Genomic DNA, 23639 nt, shown 5'->3' with positions numbered 1-23639 from the left:
ACATGACTGATAACTGGCAAAGGATTCACCTTTTTCAATGATCTCTCTTGGACTTAACATTTTTTTAAGAAGGACTTTTTTTTTAAAGTAACTTGCTCAAGGTTACACGGCCAGTTATTTCTGGGTGTGGTGCTGAGTATCTGAGCCCGGATTCGATCCAGGTTATCCTGACACTGGAGCCGGTGCTCTTACTCTCTGAGCCACCTGGCCGCCCCTAATGAAGGACTTTTCTTATACATTCTTCCTTTGTGCTTCAAATCCCTATGTGGCTAGGTGGGAATTATTGTCCCCATTTTTTGGAAGAGAAGCCTGGCTCAGAACTGAAGTGACTTAGTAGGTGTCTGGGTGGTGAAGTCAGAATTTGAACCCAGACCTTTCTGACAGGCTTAGGTCCCATTAAGACCCTTCTATCTACCATTGTTTTTTTAGTGGTTTTAATGTTCACTTGCTCAATTCAGCATTTGAAAAATGCTTATTATGTACAGAACATTACTGGGCTTTAGGGAGATAGGGAAGATAATCACTCATTACTACAGCATTGCAATGGTTATGTCAGATCAGAAACATTGATAGCCAGCTGATCATCAGTTCAGTAGTTTTATCATTCCTAGAAAATAGACAGCTGAGGATGTGCTGTAATGAGAGAGATTTTTTGGTGCTCCTTATCCCATGGATTCCTGAAAATACACCCTGCCAATGCAGATCTCTGATAATCTTACTCTAGTTTTACATATCAGGAAATGTATGAATTTCAACTACTGGGTCTGTGTGTTGATATAAAAGAAGGTCCTTGAACTCAGAAAACCTGCCTTTGATTACTAACTCTGCCAGTGACCTCATGTCACTTTGGGCAAGTCACAACCTCAGTGTCCCCATCTGTAAGTTGGGTGTAATTCTTAGAAGGCTTTACAAGGTGATTTGGAAGATCAGTGAATACTGGATGTGAAAGTACTTAGGTTGCTAGAATTCTGGGAATTCAAACCTCAGGATTTGATGTCCAAATGAACAGAAGGTTGAAGGGAACTTTGGAGGACAAATTTTCTTGGTAGTTTTTGTGATTCTGTTGTGTTGAGATCACTGATGATTGAAATTCACCACTGATCTAGGTCATATTTTAGACTCAGTGTTAAGGATGAAGTGCTTTGTACCCTTTGGTAATCCCCCAATCCGTATAGTCCAGTTTTTAGATAGCACATGGAAATTTTATACCAGTAGCATATAAAGTCATTGTTTTTAAACTAACTAAACTTGCCACTACAGTGATGGTCTTTTATTAATGTAAAGGCAATTACTGCTTGCTCAGTGAATTGATAAAATTTAGTAGAATCTTTTTAATACTGAATGTTTTGATTTTGGCATGCAATCCATATTTCTACCTCTCAGTTCTAGAGGTGGTTTTGTTGCTCTAGCAGACACATCTTATAAAAAGTGAAGCAGTAGCCTGGAGTAATGGAAAGAATTGGGTTTGGAGTCAGAGACCTGGGTTTGAGTTCCAGTCTTGACATTTATTACCTGTGTGATCTTGGGTAAGTCACTTCTTGAGTTTTCTTGGCCTTGGTCTTCTCATCTGTAAAATGAGAGGGTTATCTGAATCTCTGAGGGCCCTTCTAGTTCCCCTGTTCTATACTGGTAGGATCCCAGTAGGGTTAGAAATATTTCCTCATATACTGCTTTGTAGCATAGCAAAGACACAAGGGTAAATGGGATGGAGGAACACTGAACTTGAAGTAAGAAGGCTTTTATTGAGGCTCCATTTCATCCCTTTCTGAGTCAACTGAGACAATCAAATGGGGGCTAATAATCCTTGTCCTTCTGGGAAAAGTAGTGAGAAAAGTGCTTTGTAAACTGTAAAATACTGCCTTATATTTGTTATTGTTTTTAGTAGGTCAAGTGCCATCTAGGATGGTTTTCCTTATCTACAAGAACTGAAGATAAACTTTGATGACTTTAGAATGATCAATTTTTTGTGTGTGTAAACAGTAACTTTTGAGACTTTAAACACACAGGACATGATAGGACCTACTCTCTGAAGAACCAAAACAAAAATTAAATTTTGACATTGCATTGGCACCTAAGTTTTAAAATTTAAATAATGATGTTTGGAACGTTAACTGGCCAGACTTGTTCTTCTAGTATGTAAAGTATCATATTGCTTGTTGGGGAGCACCTGCTTATTAAGTTACTGTTTTTGTTGGATGTAATACTTAGTAGAAGTTGGTATTTTTAAAGTAAATTGAAGTGTTTTGAATATACTTTAAGGATTTTGCTCCTGGGAAACATCTCTTTAAGTGTAAATACTAACCCTTTTTTTGAAACCATGCAAACTTCCCCCCTCCCCCCCAATAATTTCTGAATATAGTAGTCTAGATTTTAAAGCTTCACATAGAGGATCCCCATGATTATAGTATAAATGGCTATTGCTTAAATGGTATCACAGCAGTCTACTGTGGGGAGCTGGAAGACAAATGGATGCCCTTCCTGAAAATAGATGCCATCTTTTGGGTAATTGGTAAATGGGGAGAAAGTAAATGTTAGCTCAGCATTCTCTTTGGCCTAATTTAGACATGGTATGGACAGGAGTTTGGTGATTTTTAAGTTAATGAGGTTTGAATTGGAACACCATTATGACTTTTTGTCCCATATGTTTTCCTAAGAAACCTTTGGCTTCACAATTGGAACTTGGAAGGGAGCCTCGTCATGTGAGATGCCCAGACATCCTTGTCACTTTCTCCCCCATCGAGTGTATTACTAAACAATACTAGGCATCAGTATTAACAGCAGTAGAATTGTGTCTCTCAAATGCCAGCTTTAAATACTTCTCCTTAGAGAGTGAGAAAATGTAAACTGCAGTAGAAAAGAGCACTTGAAAATTGTGCTATTCCACTCATTTTTGCAAAGGGATTTCTCTTAATTGCAGCCTGCCAGTTTATTAGGCCCTGTACAGTAGTAAGATTGAGTAGAGTTAATGGGGTCAATAGTTATCTTGGAAGATCTTTAATCAGGCAAGATGTTAGTGAACTTCCACATTAGGCAAATACCTATTTATTCAAGTGTTTTTTTGAATATTCCCCATCATTGCCACTGATGCTTAAAATTTTCCAAGTGTCTTTATCTACTCATCTAGAACTGTGTTATTCTCATCATATAAATCTTTTTTTTTCTTTTTGGAGGGGGGAAGTCAGGGCAATAGAGTTAAGTGACTTGCTCAAGGTCACATGGCTAATAAGTTTATTAAGTGTCTTGAGGCCAAATTTGAACTCAGGTCCTCCTGACTCCAGGGCTGGTGCTTTATTCACTGCGCCACCTAGCTGCCCCCATCATATAAATCTTACATGCTACCTCCCAGCTTTCTCCACTGGTCCTATATTAATCTTTTGGATTGTCCTTATTTCTAAGGAAAAGAATATATGGGACTTAGATTATCCGTTCAGATATTTAGTGAGCACCTTGATGCTATAGGTGTTGTGAAACATAGTTTTTTAGGGAGCCTTGATTAAGGTGGGGGCATTAATATCTAATATGTTAAAAGTTTTCAGAGCACTTAAAAAAAAGAACTATTGGGGGTGGCTAGGTGGTGCAGTGAGTAAAGTGCTGGCCCCAGAGTCAGGAGGACCTGAGTTCGGTTCCAGCCTCAGACACTTAACACCCACACAAAAAAACTAACCGTGCAACCTTGGGCAAGTTACTTAACCCCAATTGCCCTCCAAAAGGCAAAAAAAAAAAAAAAAAGAAATTTAATCTTAATAATAGACTTATGGAGGTCAGCAGGGCTGGTGACCCTCCTTTTATAGAAGAGGAAGGATATCGAAGTGTTGAAGAATTAAGTCATTTATTCAAGGTTACAGAGTTATTGGTACAAATGTGGGAAGGTAGTGCTTTATCTAATCTGCTACATGTAGAATTGAACTGTGATGTGTAATCGTTCTTTTTCATTATATACTTTTTTCCTCTTAAGGAGATCCAATTTTAGCAGTCTGGTCTCTACTTGGGGGTGCATTTATTCAAACCAATACACAATGAAAAAACCAGGTTTTCTACCTTTGGAACAATTAAACTGAGTCACCAGTGTAGTAGAAGACTAGTTTAATGGCAAGAGCATAGAACTTGTAGTCAAGAAAAACTGGTGGATTCAAGGACTAACTGGGCCATAGGCTCCTAGATTTAGATTTGGAAAGGACCTCACAAACTAGGCCAATCCCCTTGTCTTAGAGATGAGGAAACTTAGGTCCAGAAAAATTGTTGCTTACCTGGCTCATACGTGTAATAAGCATCAGAGACAGGATTTGAACCAAGTCATTTAACCTCTTAACCTGTTTGCTTATCTGTAAAAAGAAAATAATCTTTATACTTTTAAACCCCACACAGTTCTGAGGAAAGCACTTAGTAAACATTGTCATGCAGGTATGGGCTATAAGAATTAATAGCATAGGGAAAGATTTACTTCGACAGTCATTTTCAAGCCTTTTGGGAAAAGATGTTAAATTTGAAGAGGAAAGGAGGACCCTTCAGAGACTAGCTAATCAGTCCCAACCCCTTTTATTCTACAGATAGAGAAAACAGGCCTACACAAGTGAAGTGACTTGGCTAGGGTCACATTGGTGGTATAGCTAATGTTTTAATCAAGGTTCAAATACAGCATTCGTGTGCTATGATTGCCTTATACAACGTGGTTTTGAGAAAGAACCAATGGCCATGTTTTCAAAATCTTCTATCTTTTTTAATGCCCAGGCCAGTGCTCATTCTGTCCATAGTAGGTGCTTATTAATAAATGTTTATTGTAGTTTTTTGCACAGAGATAGCACATAAAACAAGTCTACATACATACTGTAATAGTAGAAATGTAAATATAAGGGGCGGCTAGGTGGTGCAATGAATAGAGCACAGGCCCTGGAGTCAGGAGGATCTGAGTTCAAATTTGACCTCAGATACTTAACACTTAATAGCTGTATGACCTTGGGCAAGTCACTTAACCCCAATTGCCCTCCAAAAAAGCCCCCCCCCCCAATGTAAATATAAGGTTTCAAATTTTTAAAACTTTGAATATGTTAATTTCTTGAAGGTACTTCTTAGATGAAACAGGAATAAGCCAAAACAAAGGGTTATGATAGTTATGCATTAGAAGCTTCTCCACTGCCCTGCTAATTTACACCCCGACTACCATAAGCTGTTACATATCTTGTTAGAGCATTGTCAACTTGAATGTTTTTAATTAAATTTGGCCACAAGTAGAGATTGTCAGCTTTAACCATAATACTCTATTCTGTGAATTACAGAAAGCTCTTCGTGGGTGGCCTTGACTGGAGCACAACGCAAGGTAGGTCACAAATTTTATAACTTTGACTCCTAAGTATGTTTTTTGTTTCTCAGATTCTATTTTTTTTTTTAAACAACAACAAAACACCATGTCTTTAGTGATTTAAAGAACTAGATTCCTTGAAAGTACATTTATGGTTGAGGGGTAGGGGACTGGCAAGAATGCAATACTGACACTGTCATATTTCATTTTCATATCAAATATGAAATGAAGTTATGTAGGCTTCATGTTCCTAGCTGGTATTTTAAAAGGCCATGGTAGTTTTTAAAGGCAGGACAATTCTTGGCTATATGAGACACAAAGGCAGGTGCTGTAGTCACTGGTCAATATTTAGACAAGCTGTATTGTTAAATATTTCCCTTCATATTGATTTCCTGAATATCCCAATCAGTGTTCTCTTTCTCTCTCTCATTGTGATTGATAAGATGCTACTGCCTTTGTGTAGCACAGAAAATAACTAAAATGTGTTTTTACCTTGCATTCCTTTCCTTATCCTCCCCCCCAAAACCAAAAATCACCAAATCTAAACAGCAGACATAGCCAACATAAAGAGTTCTAAGTTACTATGTTATGGAAGAGTTCAGGTTGCTGAGTTAAGAAAACTGCATTCTTTCAGGTAAGCCCTGAGAATAAATGCTTAACACTGGTTATATGTTTTTGTTTTTAATTTTGGAATAGAAACGCTGCGCAGCTACTTTTCGCAATATGGAGAAGTTGTAGACTGTGTTATCATGAAAGATAAAACAACCAACCAGTCTCGAGGCTTTGGGTTTGTTAAATTTAAAGATCCCAATTGTGTGGGAACAGTGCTGGCCAGCAGACCACATACATTAGATGGCCGCAATGTAAGTTTCCTTTTTTGTTCACTTTGAATTTTTTCTTAGGGTTAATTCTGTAAGGGGAAACTGTATTTTTATGTTGTTTTTTTCTTTTACAAATTGGGATTAAGAAAAAAAATGAGATTTACTTCTCATATCAGTTATTGTAATAATAATATATGGTAAATTGACCCAGTGAGGTTGTGGTAATTTGCCACTGGCAGCTGTTGCTAACATCTTGTTTTGTAGAGAAAGTAGTCTGCATATTCACAACTAGCTGGTTTGAAACTTCCTACAGATTGACCCAAAGCCATGCACACCTCGGGGAATGCAGCCAGAAAGAACACGACCAAAGGAAGGATGGGTAAGGGAAATGAAGGTGGGGCAGTGGGGAGTAGAGGTATATTGGTAATTCTATAAAGAAGAATTTGGAGGAATAATTCAGTTCAAGTTATACATGAAAGATATGTTTCTGATAAATGATTGACAGAATAAAGGAAGGCTCTCCAGTTTGATTGAATAATTGAAAGTTTATTCAAAGCCATTCAACTTTCTCATTCTGAAAATTGTTCTCAGTCTTAGCTTTTACACACCTATCCAGTTTGATGCATACATTTTTTTTAGCCTGAAACTTCTACTAACTTCTAATTCTATTTTAGGATAGAAGACATCAGAGTTTAGTAAGAAATGTATCTGAGCCTTCTGTTCTACCATTTGATTTATTTTCTTGGAAAGATGTTTTAAATATTCAGTGACTCAGTTATACTAGCCAAGTTACCTTCTTAGGGACATTGGGAAATAGGTAGAATGAATGTCTTGAGTTTTTTCAGGATAATACCGCTTTATAAACTAAAGATGATAGTATTTTTTATTTTTTTGCCTTTTGGAGGGCAATTGGGGTTAAGTAACTTGCCCAGGGTTACATGGCTAGTTTTTTTGTGTGGGTGTTAAGTGTCTGAGGCTGGAACCGAACTCGGGTCCTCCTGACTCCGGGGCCGACGCTTTACTCACTGTGCCACCTAGCCGCCCAGTAGTATTTATTAGAACATTTTTTGAGCATAGTTCAGTTGGCTTAGGCCTTTCAGCAGTGTCTAGTAAGCTCATCTCATTGGTTGACTATCCTTGCTAGAGAGCCTTTCATTTGTAGTCTTGATATTTTTAAAATGTATTAGTAGCAGACTTTATGATCTTATGAAAAGAGAATTGGATTAGGAATAAGAAGATGCAGCATTGAGTCTTGGTATCACCATAAATAATTGGACAAGTCATTTGATCTGTGTCTGTTTTCATATGTATAAAATGAGAATATCGATGCCTGCCTGCAGTAGCGCTGTCTCATAAATGAGGTAAAGTCACTGAGTTCTCCATTACTAGAGCTCTTTAAACACAAAGACTGAACTTGTTAGGGATGTTCAGTCAGTCTCTCAGCTAGGTGGTTATTAAATGCTTGTTCTTTGCCAAGCTCTGTGCTAGGCACTGGGGATACAAGTACAAAGAATGAAAGAATTTCTACTTGTGGTGATCTTAACATGTTAATGAGGGAGACAACAAGTATGTCTGCAGCTAAAGCAGGAAAGGGACTTTGGACTTGGTTCACACTCTATGGTACTATGAGATGATTGATGTGAAAGCATACCATAATTGGTAAGGGATTCTTTACTACTTCAGAGAGCTATGATTTTTCTAATCTGATCACTGCTTTTCACTAAAGCAAATTACAAGCCTTTATGCCTTATATTAATGAGTTGCTGTGGCCAGCATTCAGTGAGCCTCTCTTAGTCAAGCTGGTCCTTGGGCATAGAGATTTTTTTCTGGGTGTGTTCATGAGGCTTTTGCCATAGTTAAGAAGGCAAGACCATTAATGGGGCATTCGGGGGGTTAGGTTCATGAATTTGGATACTAAAATTTCTGAGGCATTATGGTGTAATGGAAAGAACACTGGATTTACTGTAATAAGCTATGGTTCAAATCTCTATCCTGCCATCTGTTTACTAGAGCAAATCACCTAACTAGTTCAGAGTCAGTATCTTCATCTATGAAATGAGAGGGTCGTGCTAGGTGATTTTAGGAGGTCCTTTTCAGCTCTTTAATCCTGCGACCCCAATTAAACATTAATATCAAATTCTTCTATTCCAGTTTAGTCATTAATGATCTAATGTTCTGGTTTTTCTCTCTTTATGCTGTTGATTTATATAAATTTCCTTGTTATCTCACAAACAGTGGCTGTTGAAATCTTAGCTTGCCTTGTTTGTTGCAATCCATCGCTGTTAAAAACATGGTTTTGGTTTAAACACAGCCCCTTTTTTGTAAAGGCAGGAATGTAGGACAGTATATATACTAGATAGCTATCTCCTTGGGCCTCTGCTGCAGAAGAATGAAAGCAAAACCATTCATGGAAAACAAGCTGAGCAGCTTAGGTTGCTCCTTTCGGTAGAGCAGGGAAAATTAGATGGGCCTAGTATGAGGACCATCCTCTAGATTATATAATAAGCACAGAGATAAACTTGTAATTACTTTCTGAATTAAAGAAGTTAGTTTTGATTTTCCTTAAAGGGTAGCCACTAAATAAGGATGTTAGTAATAATTTTAAATTTCAGATTTGTTATTTTTGAGGTAGTACCTTTAACATTTAACTTGAGCTAGGCAGAAGGTTTATATTTAAAGGAAACAAAAAGGATGGTTTTCTTGGATAATTGATTTTTTCCCTTTTGTTTTGTTAAATTAGCAATCAGCAGTTTAAAATCATAAATTATTAGGGGAAGTTAGAAGGTACTTTTTCAACTAATCAGATGGAGATTATGCTTAAACCTCTGAGATTTTAACTTGATAATTGCACAGTTTAGGTCAAGATTACTTTGCCAATCCATAGTCCCACTTTCAGATCTTCTTTCTGTGAAGTACTTTTGAGTACAGTTGTATACAAGACACTTTTTTTTATTTGAGATGGCTAAATCTTTAGTGTTTTACTCAGGTGGGTTGTCAATAGATTAGCTTTTTCTTTAAAGTGTGGCAGTGTTACACACTGTTTTACACAATTTATTGTGCCCTATTGCAAATTATAAATCAGTATATTCGAATCATACTTTTTGTGTTCCCTTCCATGTTAAGGAAGAATTTGAGATTAACAGAATATCTGACTTGGTAGAAAATGGGGTTTGAAAGTTCAGAGGCAGCAGTGTTAAACATGTTACTCTGTTATTAAGGGTCTTCAATTAGAGACTAGAAGCTAGCCTGTTGGAGATGTGGAAAGGATTTGTGTATCCCCTTTCCCCAGATGATTTGGCAGGGAAAGAAATTTGGTAATTTAAAATCCTAAACTAACTTAGGATTGATAAAGTACAAATGAAGAATACTTTATATAATACCATAGCTGAGGTAAGATAATTGTAAAGAATTTCTAACATGAACTAACCAATTTCTCCTCCTTGATACAGCAGAAAGGTCCTAGGAGCGATAACAATAAATCAAATAAAATTTTTGTTGGTGGGATCCCTCACAATTGCGGCGAGACGGAGCTCAGGGAATACTTCAAGAAATTTGGAGTGGTGAGTCATTTTTCATGACAGCAGGTATTGGCTTGTTATAGAAGACATTGCCCTTTATTTTAGTTGCTTTGATTGAATTAAGGTATTTAAATCTCTTTGCCCACAGACAGAATCATGGGTATTTTTGTAATCTTGGACACATCTTTAATTGGTAGTAGCTCTTGGCTCAAACATTTTCCATTTTATTTATTTTTATTTTATTTTTGCACAACTCTCAATCCTTCCATCCTTTTTACTTTGAAATGAATAAACCAGGATGCCATCCATTTCCCCGCATCATTTTGGTGGTCTGACTTTCTGGTCCTACCTGAAAATAGAAAGTGCTTTAATGGTTCAGGTTTACCCTAAGTTTCTACCTTCTTACAGTCGACAAGAGGATGAGATGCTTTTGGAAATGTAGGTTGCAGACTTTTAATGATTTGTTTGATTATAATGGCTTTGCTGTAGTAGATGGTACAGTGTAGCAGCAAGCACCCCAGCGTTCCCAGGGTGGCTGCTAGCAATACAGGTTCTTGGATCTGCTTTGTTAAAGGAAAGCAACTCCAAATGGGTTAACAAGCTTACTTTAATCAGTCAGACATATATCGTTTACCTTGTTCAGGGGAAATGGTCAGCACCCCAAACTTCAAAGCATACAGGCAGAATTATCAAGACAGAAACAGATCAAGTAGACAGCTTTCCAAACTGTCCAACCATTACATCCATACCCAGTCAACATCTGGGTTTCCACATCTGGGTTTTTCAAAGCCGGGGGACTCTCAACAACGGCTTCCCAGAATTCAGATCACAGAACACTTCTCAAAGCGAGTCCCAAAACAAAGCTACACATCAGGGCTTATATAGCCTTCTCCTGGCTCAGAGAATGTAACAACCTTATTGACTCACTGGCCAATCAAGAAGTATCTACTGAAAAACAAGCCTCCCACCCCAGGCTTCAGGTGCACATTAGCCTAGGGGCAGGGAAGATCTTTAAAATTTACATTCTTATTACATACAGGCATACTCCTGTTTCAGCCACTGTGATGTCACAAAACCTCATTGTAATATCATTTGGCTGTTTGCCTGACATATAAAACAGATGGTCTAATTAGAGTACCAACTATACCCTGTAACATTTCACCTAACATTTTGTTTTTGCAAAACTAATTAACAACATTAGACAGGGCTATGCCTATTTTCAGAGAAATTAAGTTCATTTGGCTTCCGAGAGTTGACTTTTGGTATATGAACCAGCTTTTTATAATGAGGGAAGGAAGTGCTTAGGCCAGATCTAAACTAAACCATAGCACATTTCTGAGAACTCGGAGGTTGTTTTGTGGATTGTGTGGAATGAGTTACATAGATAATAATTGTGACAACAACTTAATGCTAATGGATATGAATGTCATTTTATTTGTATTTCTGTTAGGGACTCCATTTTGGCCTGTTCTTTGTTTCTGAGTAGACCTGTTTCATTTTTAAGTGTTTCAGAGACAGCAGAGTATAGTGTTTAGAGGTAAATACATATACAAGATCTCTTACAGCACAAAACTTCTTAAAGTCTGAATATCACTGTGGTTGGCAAGCTTTCTAGGTCCATAAGTTAGCTGTTAACCAAGAGAATAAAGCCTTGCTTCTGTCTAAATTTTTAGCCATATTGCTGCTTGTTTGGGAATTTAGCAGAGCATAGTAATTACTGGGGTGAAACTCAAATTGGCCAAATTACTTTCCTAGTACAAAGTGAAACTCTACAAAGCTATCTAGCTTTCAATCCTTGTGCCCCTCTGTACAGTTTTGGCCCATGAGATTCATGATAGGTGTGTTTTTTAGACCGTTCTCATTTCTAGGCAGTGCTGAATTTTCTCATCTCATGGTCAAGTGACCCCAAGTAGTCATTTTTCTTTGGATTTGTGTTTTAGCCGAGAAATTCTAAGTTTGCCCAGGTACTTGTCTTCTATTGATGTGACTGTGCCCTGGCCTGGCATGCTGCCTTCTTGTAATCAACCCACTCTCCCTGCACAGCACAGCATGGTTAGTGGAATTTCCTTTCTCTCTTTCAGGTCACTGAAGTTGTCATGATCTATGACGCAGAGAAGCAGAGGCCTCGAGGTAAAGGCTGATCTCGTTTGTCCTTGAACTTCTTCATCCTCTCCTTTTGCTCAGATGGCAAACTATTTCACACCATCCAAAGAAAAAATTAGCTAGATTTTTTTTTAAACATTGCCTCAAAGATTTTGAGACAAATATTTAAAATGTAGGTCTTTCATGTACAAATCCATTACGTGTGTTTGTGCTTTTTAAGGTCAGACATTATGCATTCCTTTTTCTTTTCTTTTTTCCTTTTTCCTTTTCTTTTTTTTTGCTAGTTCTTTTGAATTGAAGTTTTAAAAACTGACAAGAATTTGGTTTCTGTTTTTAAGTGTATGTAGAAGGATTTGTAGATATTTTTAACTGTGGTGAACTGCTCCTGCTTAAGACCTGTCTCTCTTGTTTGAAGTCAACATGAACGTACTTGGAAGTGTGATTTCATGCTGTCACCTGGTTCTTTCCCCACCTCCACCCCATCTATCCATTCCCTACTCCCCAACCTCCCTTGGTATACATAATCTGCTTGAAACAGAAATTAATTCATTCCATGTTCTTTTTTTTCTCCCCTATTTGGGAGGGTTGTTTAGTCTAATAACTTTAACATGAGGCTGGTGCAAAAAGAAACTTTCGTGAGTTGCCCAAAAGCACACCTCCAAAATCGATTTGTGGAGTTGGGATGACAAAGACACAGTTTGTGTGTCATGGTTTTTAGTTTTTTATTTTGGGGGTGGTTTGGGGTCATTGTAACTGTTGCCCCCATATAGTCTTTTCCTCTCCCTTTCCCCTTCCCAAAACCCCCACCTTGTTTTTGGTTAGTGGATCACTTTTGGACAGGCTATGTGAACCAATATGTAAGTTTTGGTCTGTCTGAAATAATTGCCATGTCATTCACTTCATCCACCATCTGCAGAATATTTATTTGAGGCAATATTTTATGATTGCATTAAGCTTAGTTGCACCAACTGCCCTGTAGCATGTTCCATACATGCTGGAGAATAGTTTGCCATTTGAACTTTCATTTCTCCTCTGACTCCATTATTATGTAATGTATTCTTCACTTCATATTTATTAAGCTGTTAAGTCTTAGTTTTATTTTTAATTTAGACATACATCCTTAGAAACGTATTCAAGTGTTTCATAGTAAAAGTACAGTAATGTTAAGTAAGTTGTTTTTTTTTTCTTTTCTTTCTGTGAATTGTTTGACTGTGATTAACGATATCTCTTTAGATTTCTCTTCCCTAGGTGTTAAATTATATCACACAGGTACAGGCCAGTTCCACAGTCAGAGGAGGGACGGGCTTTGTCTGCATTGGGGTGTAAACGAAGTTTCAATAGATTTTTCTGTTCAGCTTCTTCGTTGGTGATGTAATCTTATTGAAAGATGCATTCTTTAGAAAAATCTGTTCTAGGAGTCTCCAGAATCTGAAATTTGCCACTTCTTTGCTGCTGCCCATTTAAAAAGAATTGGAACTCTATATTTGGTTAAAACAATCCTGGAGTTTGAGAAAATACTATTTTTAACCATATTGCTACATCCCTTATATTGTTCAGAATATTTGCCCTGATCTTGCAGTAGCTTAGCAAAGGGGATATCTAAAGTTCTGCTCTCTATCTGACTAGCTCATCCACTTAAAGCTTTGCAAAGAATAAGTACAAACAAGAGTGAGGTGAGTTCACTGTTTTCAGATCATTACTCAGGTCCCTTTACTCTTTTAACCCTTGCCTTCTGTCATGATGAGGAGCCTATAGTTAATGCCTAGTTGATTGGGACCTGGAGGCTAAAATAAGGGAATGGGGCAGTCAGTTAAAAGGTGGGGGAGATAGATGAATCTTAGTTATAGAATTAGGGAGCAGTGCCTAGGAATTGAGGCTGAAGGTTTTTGAGATTTTGGTAATACTGGTTAGCAGTACCAGAAGTGAATAGAGAACATTTTGAAGTATGGCTAAGGCAGGTAGTTTCCATGGACTTAGGCAAATTAAAATAACGATAGGCCCATGGTATCCACTTCAGGTCTCTGACATTTGAGTTCCCTCCCCCAAATATAAAAGACAATTGCCCAGCTTAATAACATTCTTAAATGTGTGGGTGTCTGTGTGCAAGTGAGCATGCGTGCGTGCGTGCATGTGTGGGTGTCTGTCTGTTTTGTGTGTCCTCCTGTGTCTGTCCCCATCCAAAAAGTAAGATAGAGACAATGATTTGAGTCAAGTCCTCCTTTCCTTAGAAAGCACAGCGGACCCTAGGGATCAACCTTCTGATTTTTCTAACCTTTTGCATTGTTTCTGAATTTCTGTGATACGATAAAACTCTACTTGTACGCAATGTTCTGCATGTAATGCATTAATGCTATTTCAAACAAACAAACAAAATTTCTATAGTTTGTATTCAGTAGATGCATTTATTCCTGATAGAACTTCCCTGTCTCACTGTTCATAGTATAATGCTGTTTGAGTATTTTCCCTTTTCCAGTTCCTAACCTTGTTATCTAACCTTCATTTCTACTCTGAATTACCTTCTTCAGTTACCTTACAGTTTTCCTTGTCCTTTGCATATCAGTTAAAACTTTTGCCTTCCTCCTTTGTATTTGCTACCTTCATCGTTTTGAACCTCAAATTTCATCCCTTCAGTTATATGGTCATGTTGCTGATTGATATAGATATATATATATATGAAAATTGTAAGTCAAATTGATCCTAAAATCATTCCCAACTGTACTTTGCTGGTAATCTTTGTCAACTCAGCTTCCTTAGCCTTGTCTCCCCCCATCCCTTTCATGCCTGTTATCTTACCAGTGGTATTTTGTTAAAAAATATCCTGAAGTCCCAGGTAACTCCAGTCTCAGCTTTCCCTCATCTACTTTTGTTTACTCCCTGAAGTAATCTGGACTTGAGGCACCATTTATGAAGTGATCCTGGTAATCTATAATTTTAGCCTTTCCCCTTTACTGTATTTAGACCTTTGCTATTGACTGCACATAAATTCTACCAATCCTTGAGGGCTTGAGTTTGTCCTAAGCCCCTTCTTAAATGTACTCTAAACTGCTTTCCAGACAAATAATAAGTTTTTCCTGCTTTCACTCTCCTGCTTTCTCGGACAGCAGGAGTTGTGTTTTGGTAAACATACACCTGCCATTCTCTCTTTTCTCTCTCCCTCCTCCAAAAGAATCCATAAGCAAACAAGCAAAAGAAATGTGTGTGTATATGTGTATATATATATATATATGTATGTGTATATATACATATATGTGTGTGTATATATATATGTATATAGTGTTATTATCTTTGGTCCTTTTGGTGCCCTACTGAATTCTTTGAGAATTTCATCTTTCTTCCAAGTTCTTTGGCATCTGTCTCCTCGCAGTCTTTCTTTTGTGAACAGAGTCAGTGGACCATCTCTGGAGGTGGCGGGTGCTCCCTTCTGTTCTCCTCTTGACATCTAGAGGGGAGTCTGTGATATTAAACTGATCCAGGATCCCTGCAGAGACTTGAGAGGGTCTTCTTGGCAGTGCTGCTAAGCTTTCCAGTTCACTACAGACAAATACATTGTGATGAAATGCTGCTTTCCATTGGATGGTCGCTCTCATCACAGACCAACCAAACTTCGTTTATACCACCAGACTCTTGTGTTTGGGAAATGCTCAAGTTTTTCTTTTTATTTGATTTTTATTTAATTTTTAAAATTTTGATGATGCCTCTTGCTCTTGCTGCTGACAGCAGAATTTGACCTGCTGGAATCCATTTTGGCCTGTATCTTTGTGTATTTTATATATAACCTCCTTTGATAGGCCTCCTTGGGCTTCCCCAACCACGTTGGGGAAGCTTAGTGAGGCACTAACTGTTATAGATACTGTGTTTCCGTTTAACGCTTTAGAGCAATATATATATATATATATGGCTGCTGTCAGCACTAGCTGCAAAGCAAAATGCAAGCCAAGGTGGAAAATCTTGGGTTTCAGAAAAGCAAACACACACCCAGACTACACATTCCCAATTTGTCTTCCTTTTGTCATGGTCCAGGAGCCTTGCAGATGGTTGATAGAAAATGTGTGAATTTCTTATCTTTCATTAAGAACTTGGGTTTTGTTTGAACACTTAGTATATAAGAGGCAGTGGCTTGAGTGGCAGGAAAACTGGGTTTGGAGTCAGAAGATCTGGGTTCAAGTGTGAGCTCTGCCATTTAACTACCTTTATAACCTTGTGTAGGTTGTTCCCTTGTCTGTAAAACAGAGGCAAGGTAGATTAGTTAGTAGGTCAGGGCTCTTCTGGCTCTAAATCCAGTGATCTTTGTGCCCCCTTCCCCCCCCCACCAAAACAAAACAAAACAATTATACCAAGTGTAATCTGAATACATTCAGTAAAGAGATAGGGTGAAACCTTAGGTCTGTAGAAAAAGACCTTCAAGTTTTGATTGCTTCATGATCCAAGTATTCCCGTATGTTTTTTGACTACTTAAGGATATTTTTCTCCTATTTTAGTTCAAATTGGTTAATTTCCATCACAGTTGGTTTGTGGGGTTTTGTTTTTAGTTTTTAGAGTAGTTCTTATAGCAAAGTGTAGACACTCCTTCTAAGATTTTAACCTATGATGGTTCAGAAGCTCTACCTTCTTCCATGACCAGTTTTTCCCAACTTAGCCTGCTCCCTAGCTATGTAAAACCTTTCAGTATCAAGCCAATTATATGAACCCAAAACATGTATATTTTGTTTTGCAAAGGAGTGTGGTTAGCTCAGACTCAGCCCCTAGTAGCCAGCCACACTGTCCTTGCTACTTTTTCTGGGGGCTACTGCATTTTCTGAATTTTGTGAACATACTTGGCTTATCTGAAACCCTTGTTTGATCCCTTGGTCCGCCCCTAATACTGTTCATCATCCTGTTTTGTGTCACAACACCCTGCTACCTTGATTCACTCTTCGTCGTTGGCTAGGTTTTGGATTTATTACTTTCGAGGACGAACAATCAGTGGACCAGGCTGTCAACATGCATTTTCACGACATCATGGGCAAAAAAGTGTGTAGTTGTAGTTTTATTTTACCTTAAGAACAAACCAAGTCTTGGGCAACTGGGGATTTCACTGGTAAATAAGTATAGAGTTCATGGTTTTATTTACAGAAGGGAAAGATTAGGGAACTTGAGTAAAGTAGATCATTTGGCAGAAACAAAGTTGAAGGATATTATTCCATTAGATGTAAGTTCTTTGGGAAGTTTGGGCATAGCTTTCCTTTTAGATGTTTTCCTTTGGGTAGGTGACACCATTCTCTTAGAATTCCTTTTGAATGTGGAATGACTAAAACAAAAAATGAACAAGTGGGAAATTCAGCAGGAGGGAAAGGTGTTTAGTGAGTCTGTGTTTTCAGTCTGGCTTCCAGTGAATTCTCTGTGTTGTCTAAGGTTCGGTTTAAGATACCACTCCTTCAGATGTGGATTTCATATTCAAATTGTATAGCACTTGAACTGTTAAGTGAGTAGAAATGAGCCTTTAAGAATCCCAAGTAACAATTTAAAAGGAAAGCAATACTGAAACATCATGAAGGATTGGTTTTTTTAAATTGGGTCACTTACTGTGAAACTTCGGTACAAACCCACAGACTTTATTATAGTATTTAACAACAATGCAGTTAAGTGACCTCTGGTTGTTTTATCTTCATACTGTGTTGCCATTATATGAAGATAGTAATAGGAAGTTGAAGGCCTGCCCCTCCCCAAGTAATCCCCTTGATTACTCTGTTCCACAGTGAACACTGAGCATCATCTGTAAATGAGCCTCTTTGAGCATCTGTGCAAAATCAGTACCCATATCTTCATTTTACCTGGATCCTTATGATTTCTACAAAAGGAGCTCTAAAATGAATGACTGGGACTTATTAGTATCAGATACCATAGATCTGAATTTGTGTTGAGTTTGGTCTTCCTTAAAAAAAATAAATCCCTATTAGTGCATTAAGGGTGGAGTTCATTTCAATAACAGTGCCAAATATTTTCCTGTGTTCCTGATCTGGTTATAACCCAGAGCCATGAATTTTTTTTTAATTCACTTTGAATGCAGAACATTTATTCTGTTGTTAGACTCACAGGCATTTCTTTGGCTAATAGTTAAAATATTTTGGTGGTGGTAATAATGTCATCAACCCACTAGTCCCCCTCAAAAAAATGATGGTGTTAAAATTTTAAATTTCTCTATACAGTTCAGTGTATTGTGATTATTTTTATATATAGGTGGTTTAGAATTTGTCAAAGTTTTAATGAAGTCTATTTGAACCTACCTAAAACAGGAAAAAAAATATAACTTGTACTGACAATCATTGAAGCTTTTAAGTTTAAAATTAGCATACAGATTGCAAGGATGCATGACAATTATGAACACAAGTTCAAAGGAGTCTGCGTTCAATATTTTAAGGTACTGTGACATGGTATTGAACATTTATAATTTGGAAAAAGTGTAATCTTTATATATGGAGCAGAAGGTATTTTGCCGAATTAATAGATTAGCTAGTGTCTACTAGTAGGGTCCCAGCAGGCCCCTATGCTAATGTTAAACAGTGATTTTTGAGAAAGCTTGATGCCAAACATGATTGACATAAAACTTTGAAATTACTTCCCTCAGTGTATAGGTCAGGTATAGGCATCAAAAAAAGGCAAGCGTATATTGCTTAAGGAGTCTGGCTCTTGGACTGGACATTGAAAGCAATCCCAAGTTCCCATTTACACATAGGTCAGAATCAAGCTATCTAGACAAGTGGGATGCTCGCCTTCCCATTCTTAACATTGGTTATTTAGTGGCTCTATTAAGCTTTTAAAATGCCCCAAGTCCTATTCAGTGATTAAAAATGTATTGCTGGGGTGACTCTGCATCTATATGTTCCATCATTAAGGTTAAAAAATTTTAAATTACAAGAACTACTTTGCTTTGTAAGCAGGAACCAAATTCCCCTAAGGAAAAGTGTGTGAAGGCTCATTAATTTGAGTTCTTTGAAAAAGTCCCTTGGTTCTGCTATATAGCAGATCCTTTCAGCTCACAGAGATTTTGTTACCATCATGTATAATGTCCTTGGGGCATCAGCAGAAAGGCGGGGAGTACTAAACCTTTGTCCCTGAGCTGGGCTTGTAAGGCAAAGCAGACAGAATTCTGAATACAAAATGCCCGCCTGCACTACTGCCAAGCCCCCATTCAGATTGGTTTCCTTTGTATAGGGGCCCCCATTAAGATTTATCATCAAAAAGAATTCTGAAGACATGAATACAGATTCATTGAATACAAAATTGGATTTGGGGTGAGGTTTTGGTGGGGGAAAGTATTGTGATGAGGAGAGGGCTTAGTTTTGGGTGTACAGCTTAGCAGAAGTAGGTCAAGTTCCTTTCTCCCCAGCTGTCCCAAGCCACTCAGTTTTATTATTGACAATAAAGTGTTGTGGCTCAGTGAGCGTTTCCACCATGCGGGGTCTGGGCAACTGACCTAACACAGTATGAAGATTTTGCTTACTGATTCCACTGTCCATTTATTTGCATGTCTGTTTACTTTTTTGTTAGATGTAATGTAAGATTGATTCTCTTATCACATCCATTCCCTCTGACATTATTTTGAGTTAATTGAGATTCTTTAAGCCTTAGCCTGGGGAAGGTAAGTCTTTATCTTCCATTAGACATTTAAACAAAATTAAAACCTAAGTTTAAAAACAAAACAAAATATAAACAAACCAAACCAAACCAGACTTGTGTTTCTCAGGTATGAGCAGAGCTGAAATTGCAATAGGCAGACTGGGTGGGCTTTTTCAGCTTAGCTTAGTTTCGAAATGCAACAACCAGTGTCATTCATGGTTTAAAGCATTAGTACCCTCATTCAGTGAAGATCTCTCTTCCAAGCGAGAAGGTGATCCTGCTCACGAAGATGGTTTATCTGAAAGTGAACATTAATGGACGGTTTTTTGAAAGACCATACTTAAGATTTCTGAGCACATTTTCATGTGAGACACCATTGAAAGAGGGTACTGTTGCTTTAAAGTAGGAAAGCCAATGACCTTTTATTATACCGGAAATAAGATTTAAGGACTCTCTTAGCTCTAAATACTTATTATATTCACATGTAGGACTTGCTGTGTCTTACAATTGCATCTATTGTACCTGAGAAACATTAAAAAAGCAAAACAAAACAATCTACTGGCCTAAATAAGTTTTATAATTAAGTATTTAGATTTAAGTCATAAGGTGCTAAGTGTAGTTGTAAGTGTAACTAAGGGTGTATATAAAGGGAAGGGGGGTGTATTAACCCACAGCATCTTTCTTAAGTTGGTATTCTGTTTGTTTAGGTGGAGGTAAAACGTGCAGAACCTCGAGATAGCAAAAGCCAAGTCCCAGGACAGCCGGGTGCCAGCCAGTGGGGAAGTAGGCTCATGCCAAATGCTGCCAATGGTTGGGCAGGTCAGCCCCCTCCTACTTGGCAACAGGGATATGGCCCACAAGGTACTGTCATTTTTATCTAAGCCCAATCAAGATACATAAGTGGTTATGGGTGACCTGTCCACTGCAGAGGTGCCTGAAAGAAAAATGCAATGTAACACAAATTTGTGGGTTTTTTAGTCAATAGGTAGGTTGACCTTCCTCCCACCCCCCCAAGTTCACTTCCATTTCAGTTGGATGCCATTGGTTTAGAGCTCTGACTTTTCAGCAGACATTAGGAGGAGTACTTGCCTGTTACAACTTGATAGGGAGATTTAAAAGCAGGAACTTATAATGTGGCTACTACCCACCCTCCATTCCCTTCTTTCCCATAATTCTTCAGTGAATTGTTGCTATTTTTAGACACAAAACATACAATCTTTATCAAAATCTGAAATGCAGGCTGAGTTTCTTTGCTTTTAGGTTTTTAAATTTTTTTTAGAAATTTCCTCAAATCCAAATGGTCTGTTTGATCCAAAGCACTGCGCCAAGGTAATCCTTAAAACTCATTCTACTTCCCTATAGCTCTGGTCAGGTCCTGGTGTTGTACCCCAAGAAAGGAAGTCTACAGCTAGATGGGGTTGCCTTGGGTGAGAATAAGGGGCAGATGAGACCCCCTCATGTGAAAGCATTTCCAGTCCTTAGCTTCCTGAGGCACCAGTTCTGTTTCCAAAGTAAATAGTTAGTCACAGCTGCCTTCCTATTTTTTTCCCACTTGATCTAACAAGGCTTCCTGCTCAAGTCATTTAGCAGGATGGACATTGCTGGGGGCAGTGACCCTTATTTCTAGAATCTGGTTCTAATTGGGCTACCTCTGGGTGCATCAGGCATCATGGTGAAGAGTATCTTTGTTCTGAATAGTTCTCCTTAACAGTTAATGTTTTATAAGATATGGACTTAAAGTTTGCAGTTGTTCTGCCAGGTAAAAGAGACACATTTTTCTGCAGGATAAACTGAGGGGTGGGGGTGGGGTGGTACAACACTTCTAAGATGTTGTGATGTCCTAGATCATGCTCAAAGGGACCAGTTAATTCCCTTTTTCTCCTCCATTGTTAACTCTGCAGACACAGCTATGGCTTTGATGTTTTTATAGCATGTTAAACACAGTAAAGGAACATGACATTCATGCTTTCAGTGCATTTCTGGAATAAGTATTGGCTTAAATTTATTATATAAATAATATTTTGTAGTGCTCCAAAAGTCAACCTTCATAACAAGGCAGAGAGAAAAGGAGTACAGGTACTAACCTCATTTTATAGTTGGGGAAATTAATGCTTAGGAAGGTCAGGTGACTTAATCTTGGTCAAATCGAGCTAGGGACTAGCAGAGCCAGAATTTGAACCTGGGTCCTTTGAGTCTGTGTAGCACTTTCTCTGTCCTACCAAACCTAAGGTGACTCCATCTTATCTGTAGTTAACAAACATCTGGTCCTTGCTTTTAGCTATCTGGGAGCATTCTTGTTGGATCCAGGTAGACACACAAACCATCTCTTACCTAGAACTGAGAAGAAAATTCAATTCTCATTCTCATCTCTGTTGTCCAAGCCACACTGGAAGCTTTATGCTGGGAAAGGGAAGGATCTGCTTTCAAAAACAAACCCTAAATTCTATAGAATACAGTAAAACTTCCTTATTTCCTAATACTCCTGAAATCCCTGAGTGATGAACAAAGGAAAAACTATCTGGTCTCATTAGTGGCATATTTGAAGTACTTATAATCAAATCCTAGACACATAACTTTTTTTTTTTAATTTGGAAGCTTACTTTGGATATTAGATAGAATTTAAATTTGATTCATTTTCTGAATGACACTTAAGTGCCTTCTAGGATTTTCTACTTAAATGATTTTTATCTCATGAAAGGGGAGCATCAATCTTTTTTTGTTTGTTTCGCTGTTTTAGGAATGTGGGTGCCAGCAGGGCAGGCTATTGGTAAGTAACCCTTTAATTTTTTTAAACAAAGGGGTTACAGAATTACTGGGGAATTCAGGCTCCCAAATATGTTTTGAGAGTCGGTATGGGGAAATGACTGTTTATCTTGGCAGAGGAAGTAGAAAGGACAAAATATCATTTAAAGTTGTGACTTCAAACTATGTCAGAACTGAATTATAGCATTGCACATTAGCTGGAAAGATGTTTATTTCACAATCAGTTGATCTATCTATCAGCAAGCATTTACTAAACATCTGCTATGTCCAAAGGACATTGGAGGAGATAAGAACTTCATGTCATTTGCATGATTAGACACTATTATGTTATGATAATGCACAGTATTATATGAGAAAAGAGTGCTTTGTTGTGAAGTCTGAGAAGAGATCTTTGAAAGTCAGGAAATATGGATATTGTAATTGTGGGAGCTAGTCAAGCCAAGAAGACCTTCATGTAATTTACAGTGGGGATAAAATACCAATATGTTGCTGTCTATTATAGGGTGAGGTCCAAGGAGGTTTCCTTTGGAGTCTTGTAATTATAGTATATTCTATTTGGGAGGAAGGGACCTTTGAGCTCTTTGTACAGATTGGGAAACTGAGGTTCTCATCTCAACAAGATTTGTGTAAAGTTAGTAGCAGAGCCTTGATTAGAGCTGAGGTCTTTGGACTCAGTCAGCCTAGTAAGTCTTTTCACCCTACTGTCCTGAAAGACCTTTGAGTTGGCTGGGTGTCCTGAAAAAGAGGTCATTTTACAGAAAGAGAGTGAAGAGACAAACCCAGACAGGTAAAGTTCTTTATGGTCACATATGCTTGTTAATAAGAGCCAGGACTAGACCTTAAGGAGCCCAATATCCTGTCCCCTTTGACTGAAAAGGTCAAACAAGGTGGATTTGGGGGCCATGTAGGTTGGGGATGGGTATAGTTGAATGCATTCTTTCCTCTCCTCTTCCCCTCACTAACCCATTTCTTTGCTTTTCTAGGTGGTTATGGGCCGCCTCCTGCAGGAAGGGGAGCTCCACCTCCGCCTCCTCCTTTTACCTCATATATCGTATCCACGCCTCCAGGAGGGTTTCCCCCTCCCCAAGGCTTCCCACAGGGGTACGGTACCCCTCCTCAGTTCAGTAAGTCTTTGGGGTCAGATGGGGAAAGATTTGCATTCAGGTCTTCATAATAACTGATTATTTATTCTATTTATTCTATTATTCTATTATTATAGAATATTCCTAAACAAGCCAACTTTGATGGACCTTCTATGTCCACAGTGCTGAGCTTGGACCTGGAATGAAATCCAGATAAGACATGGTCCTTGAAAGAGCTTACAGTCTAAGATAAGGAGTAATTCACCAATACCAATAATAATAACACGCAACATAAAAAAGCATCAGAGGGACAGAGTAGGTGTTGTGTAGAATCTCAAAGTGAAGGTCATTACCAAATGATGGGGAGGGGGCTGGGAATCAGGAAAAGGCTTAATAAGATCCAGAGCCTGGAGGAAATGGCTATTTAAAACTGAGTAGGACTTCAACAGGCAGTAAAGGG

The 23639-nt window shown here is 38.1% G+C and overlaps 1 protein-coding gene across 7 annotated transcripts in view; it reads left to right on the top strand.

Moving 5' to 3' along the window:
* DAZAP1 (DAZ associated protein 1) overlaps positions 1-23639 on the top strand; it is a 41680-nt gene that overhangs the window by 9418 nt on the left and 8623 nt on the right. For 4 of the 7 annotated variants that reach the window (XM_069101992.1, XM_069101991.1, XM_069101996.1 and 1 more), the window contains exons 2-10: positions 5274-5314; positions 5993-6159; positions 6431-6496; positions 9567-9677; positions 11717-11765; positions 16666-16748; positions 20042-20195; positions 22072-22101; positions 23081-23221. In XM_069101992.1, coding sequence (XP_068958093.1) covers positions 5274-5314; positions 5993-6159; positions 6431-6496; positions 9567-9677; positions 11717-11765; positions 16666-16748; positions 20042-20195; positions 22072-22101; positions 23081-23221 — 842 coding nt within the window. Of the gene's footprint in view, positions 1-5273; positions 5315-5992; positions 6160-6430; positions 6497-9565; positions 9678-11716; positions 11766-16665; positions 16749-20041; positions 20196-22071; positions 22102-23080; positions 23222-23639 lie in introns of those variants that run through there. The other 3 variants (XM_069101994.1, XM_069101993.1, XM_069101997.1) reach the window with 2 other exon arrangements.

Source organism: Petaurus breviceps, unplaced genomic scaffold (genome assembly GCF_028583685.1).
Source record: "Petaurus breviceps papuanus isolate PSGF00001 unplaced genomic scaffold, PetGlider_PUasm1.0 523, whole genome shotgun sequence".
NCBI lineage: Eukaryota > Metazoa > Chordata > Mammalia > Diprotodontia > Petauridae > Petaurus > Petaurus breviceps.
This window is presented reverse-complemented; position numbering and strand designations above follow the sequence as displayed.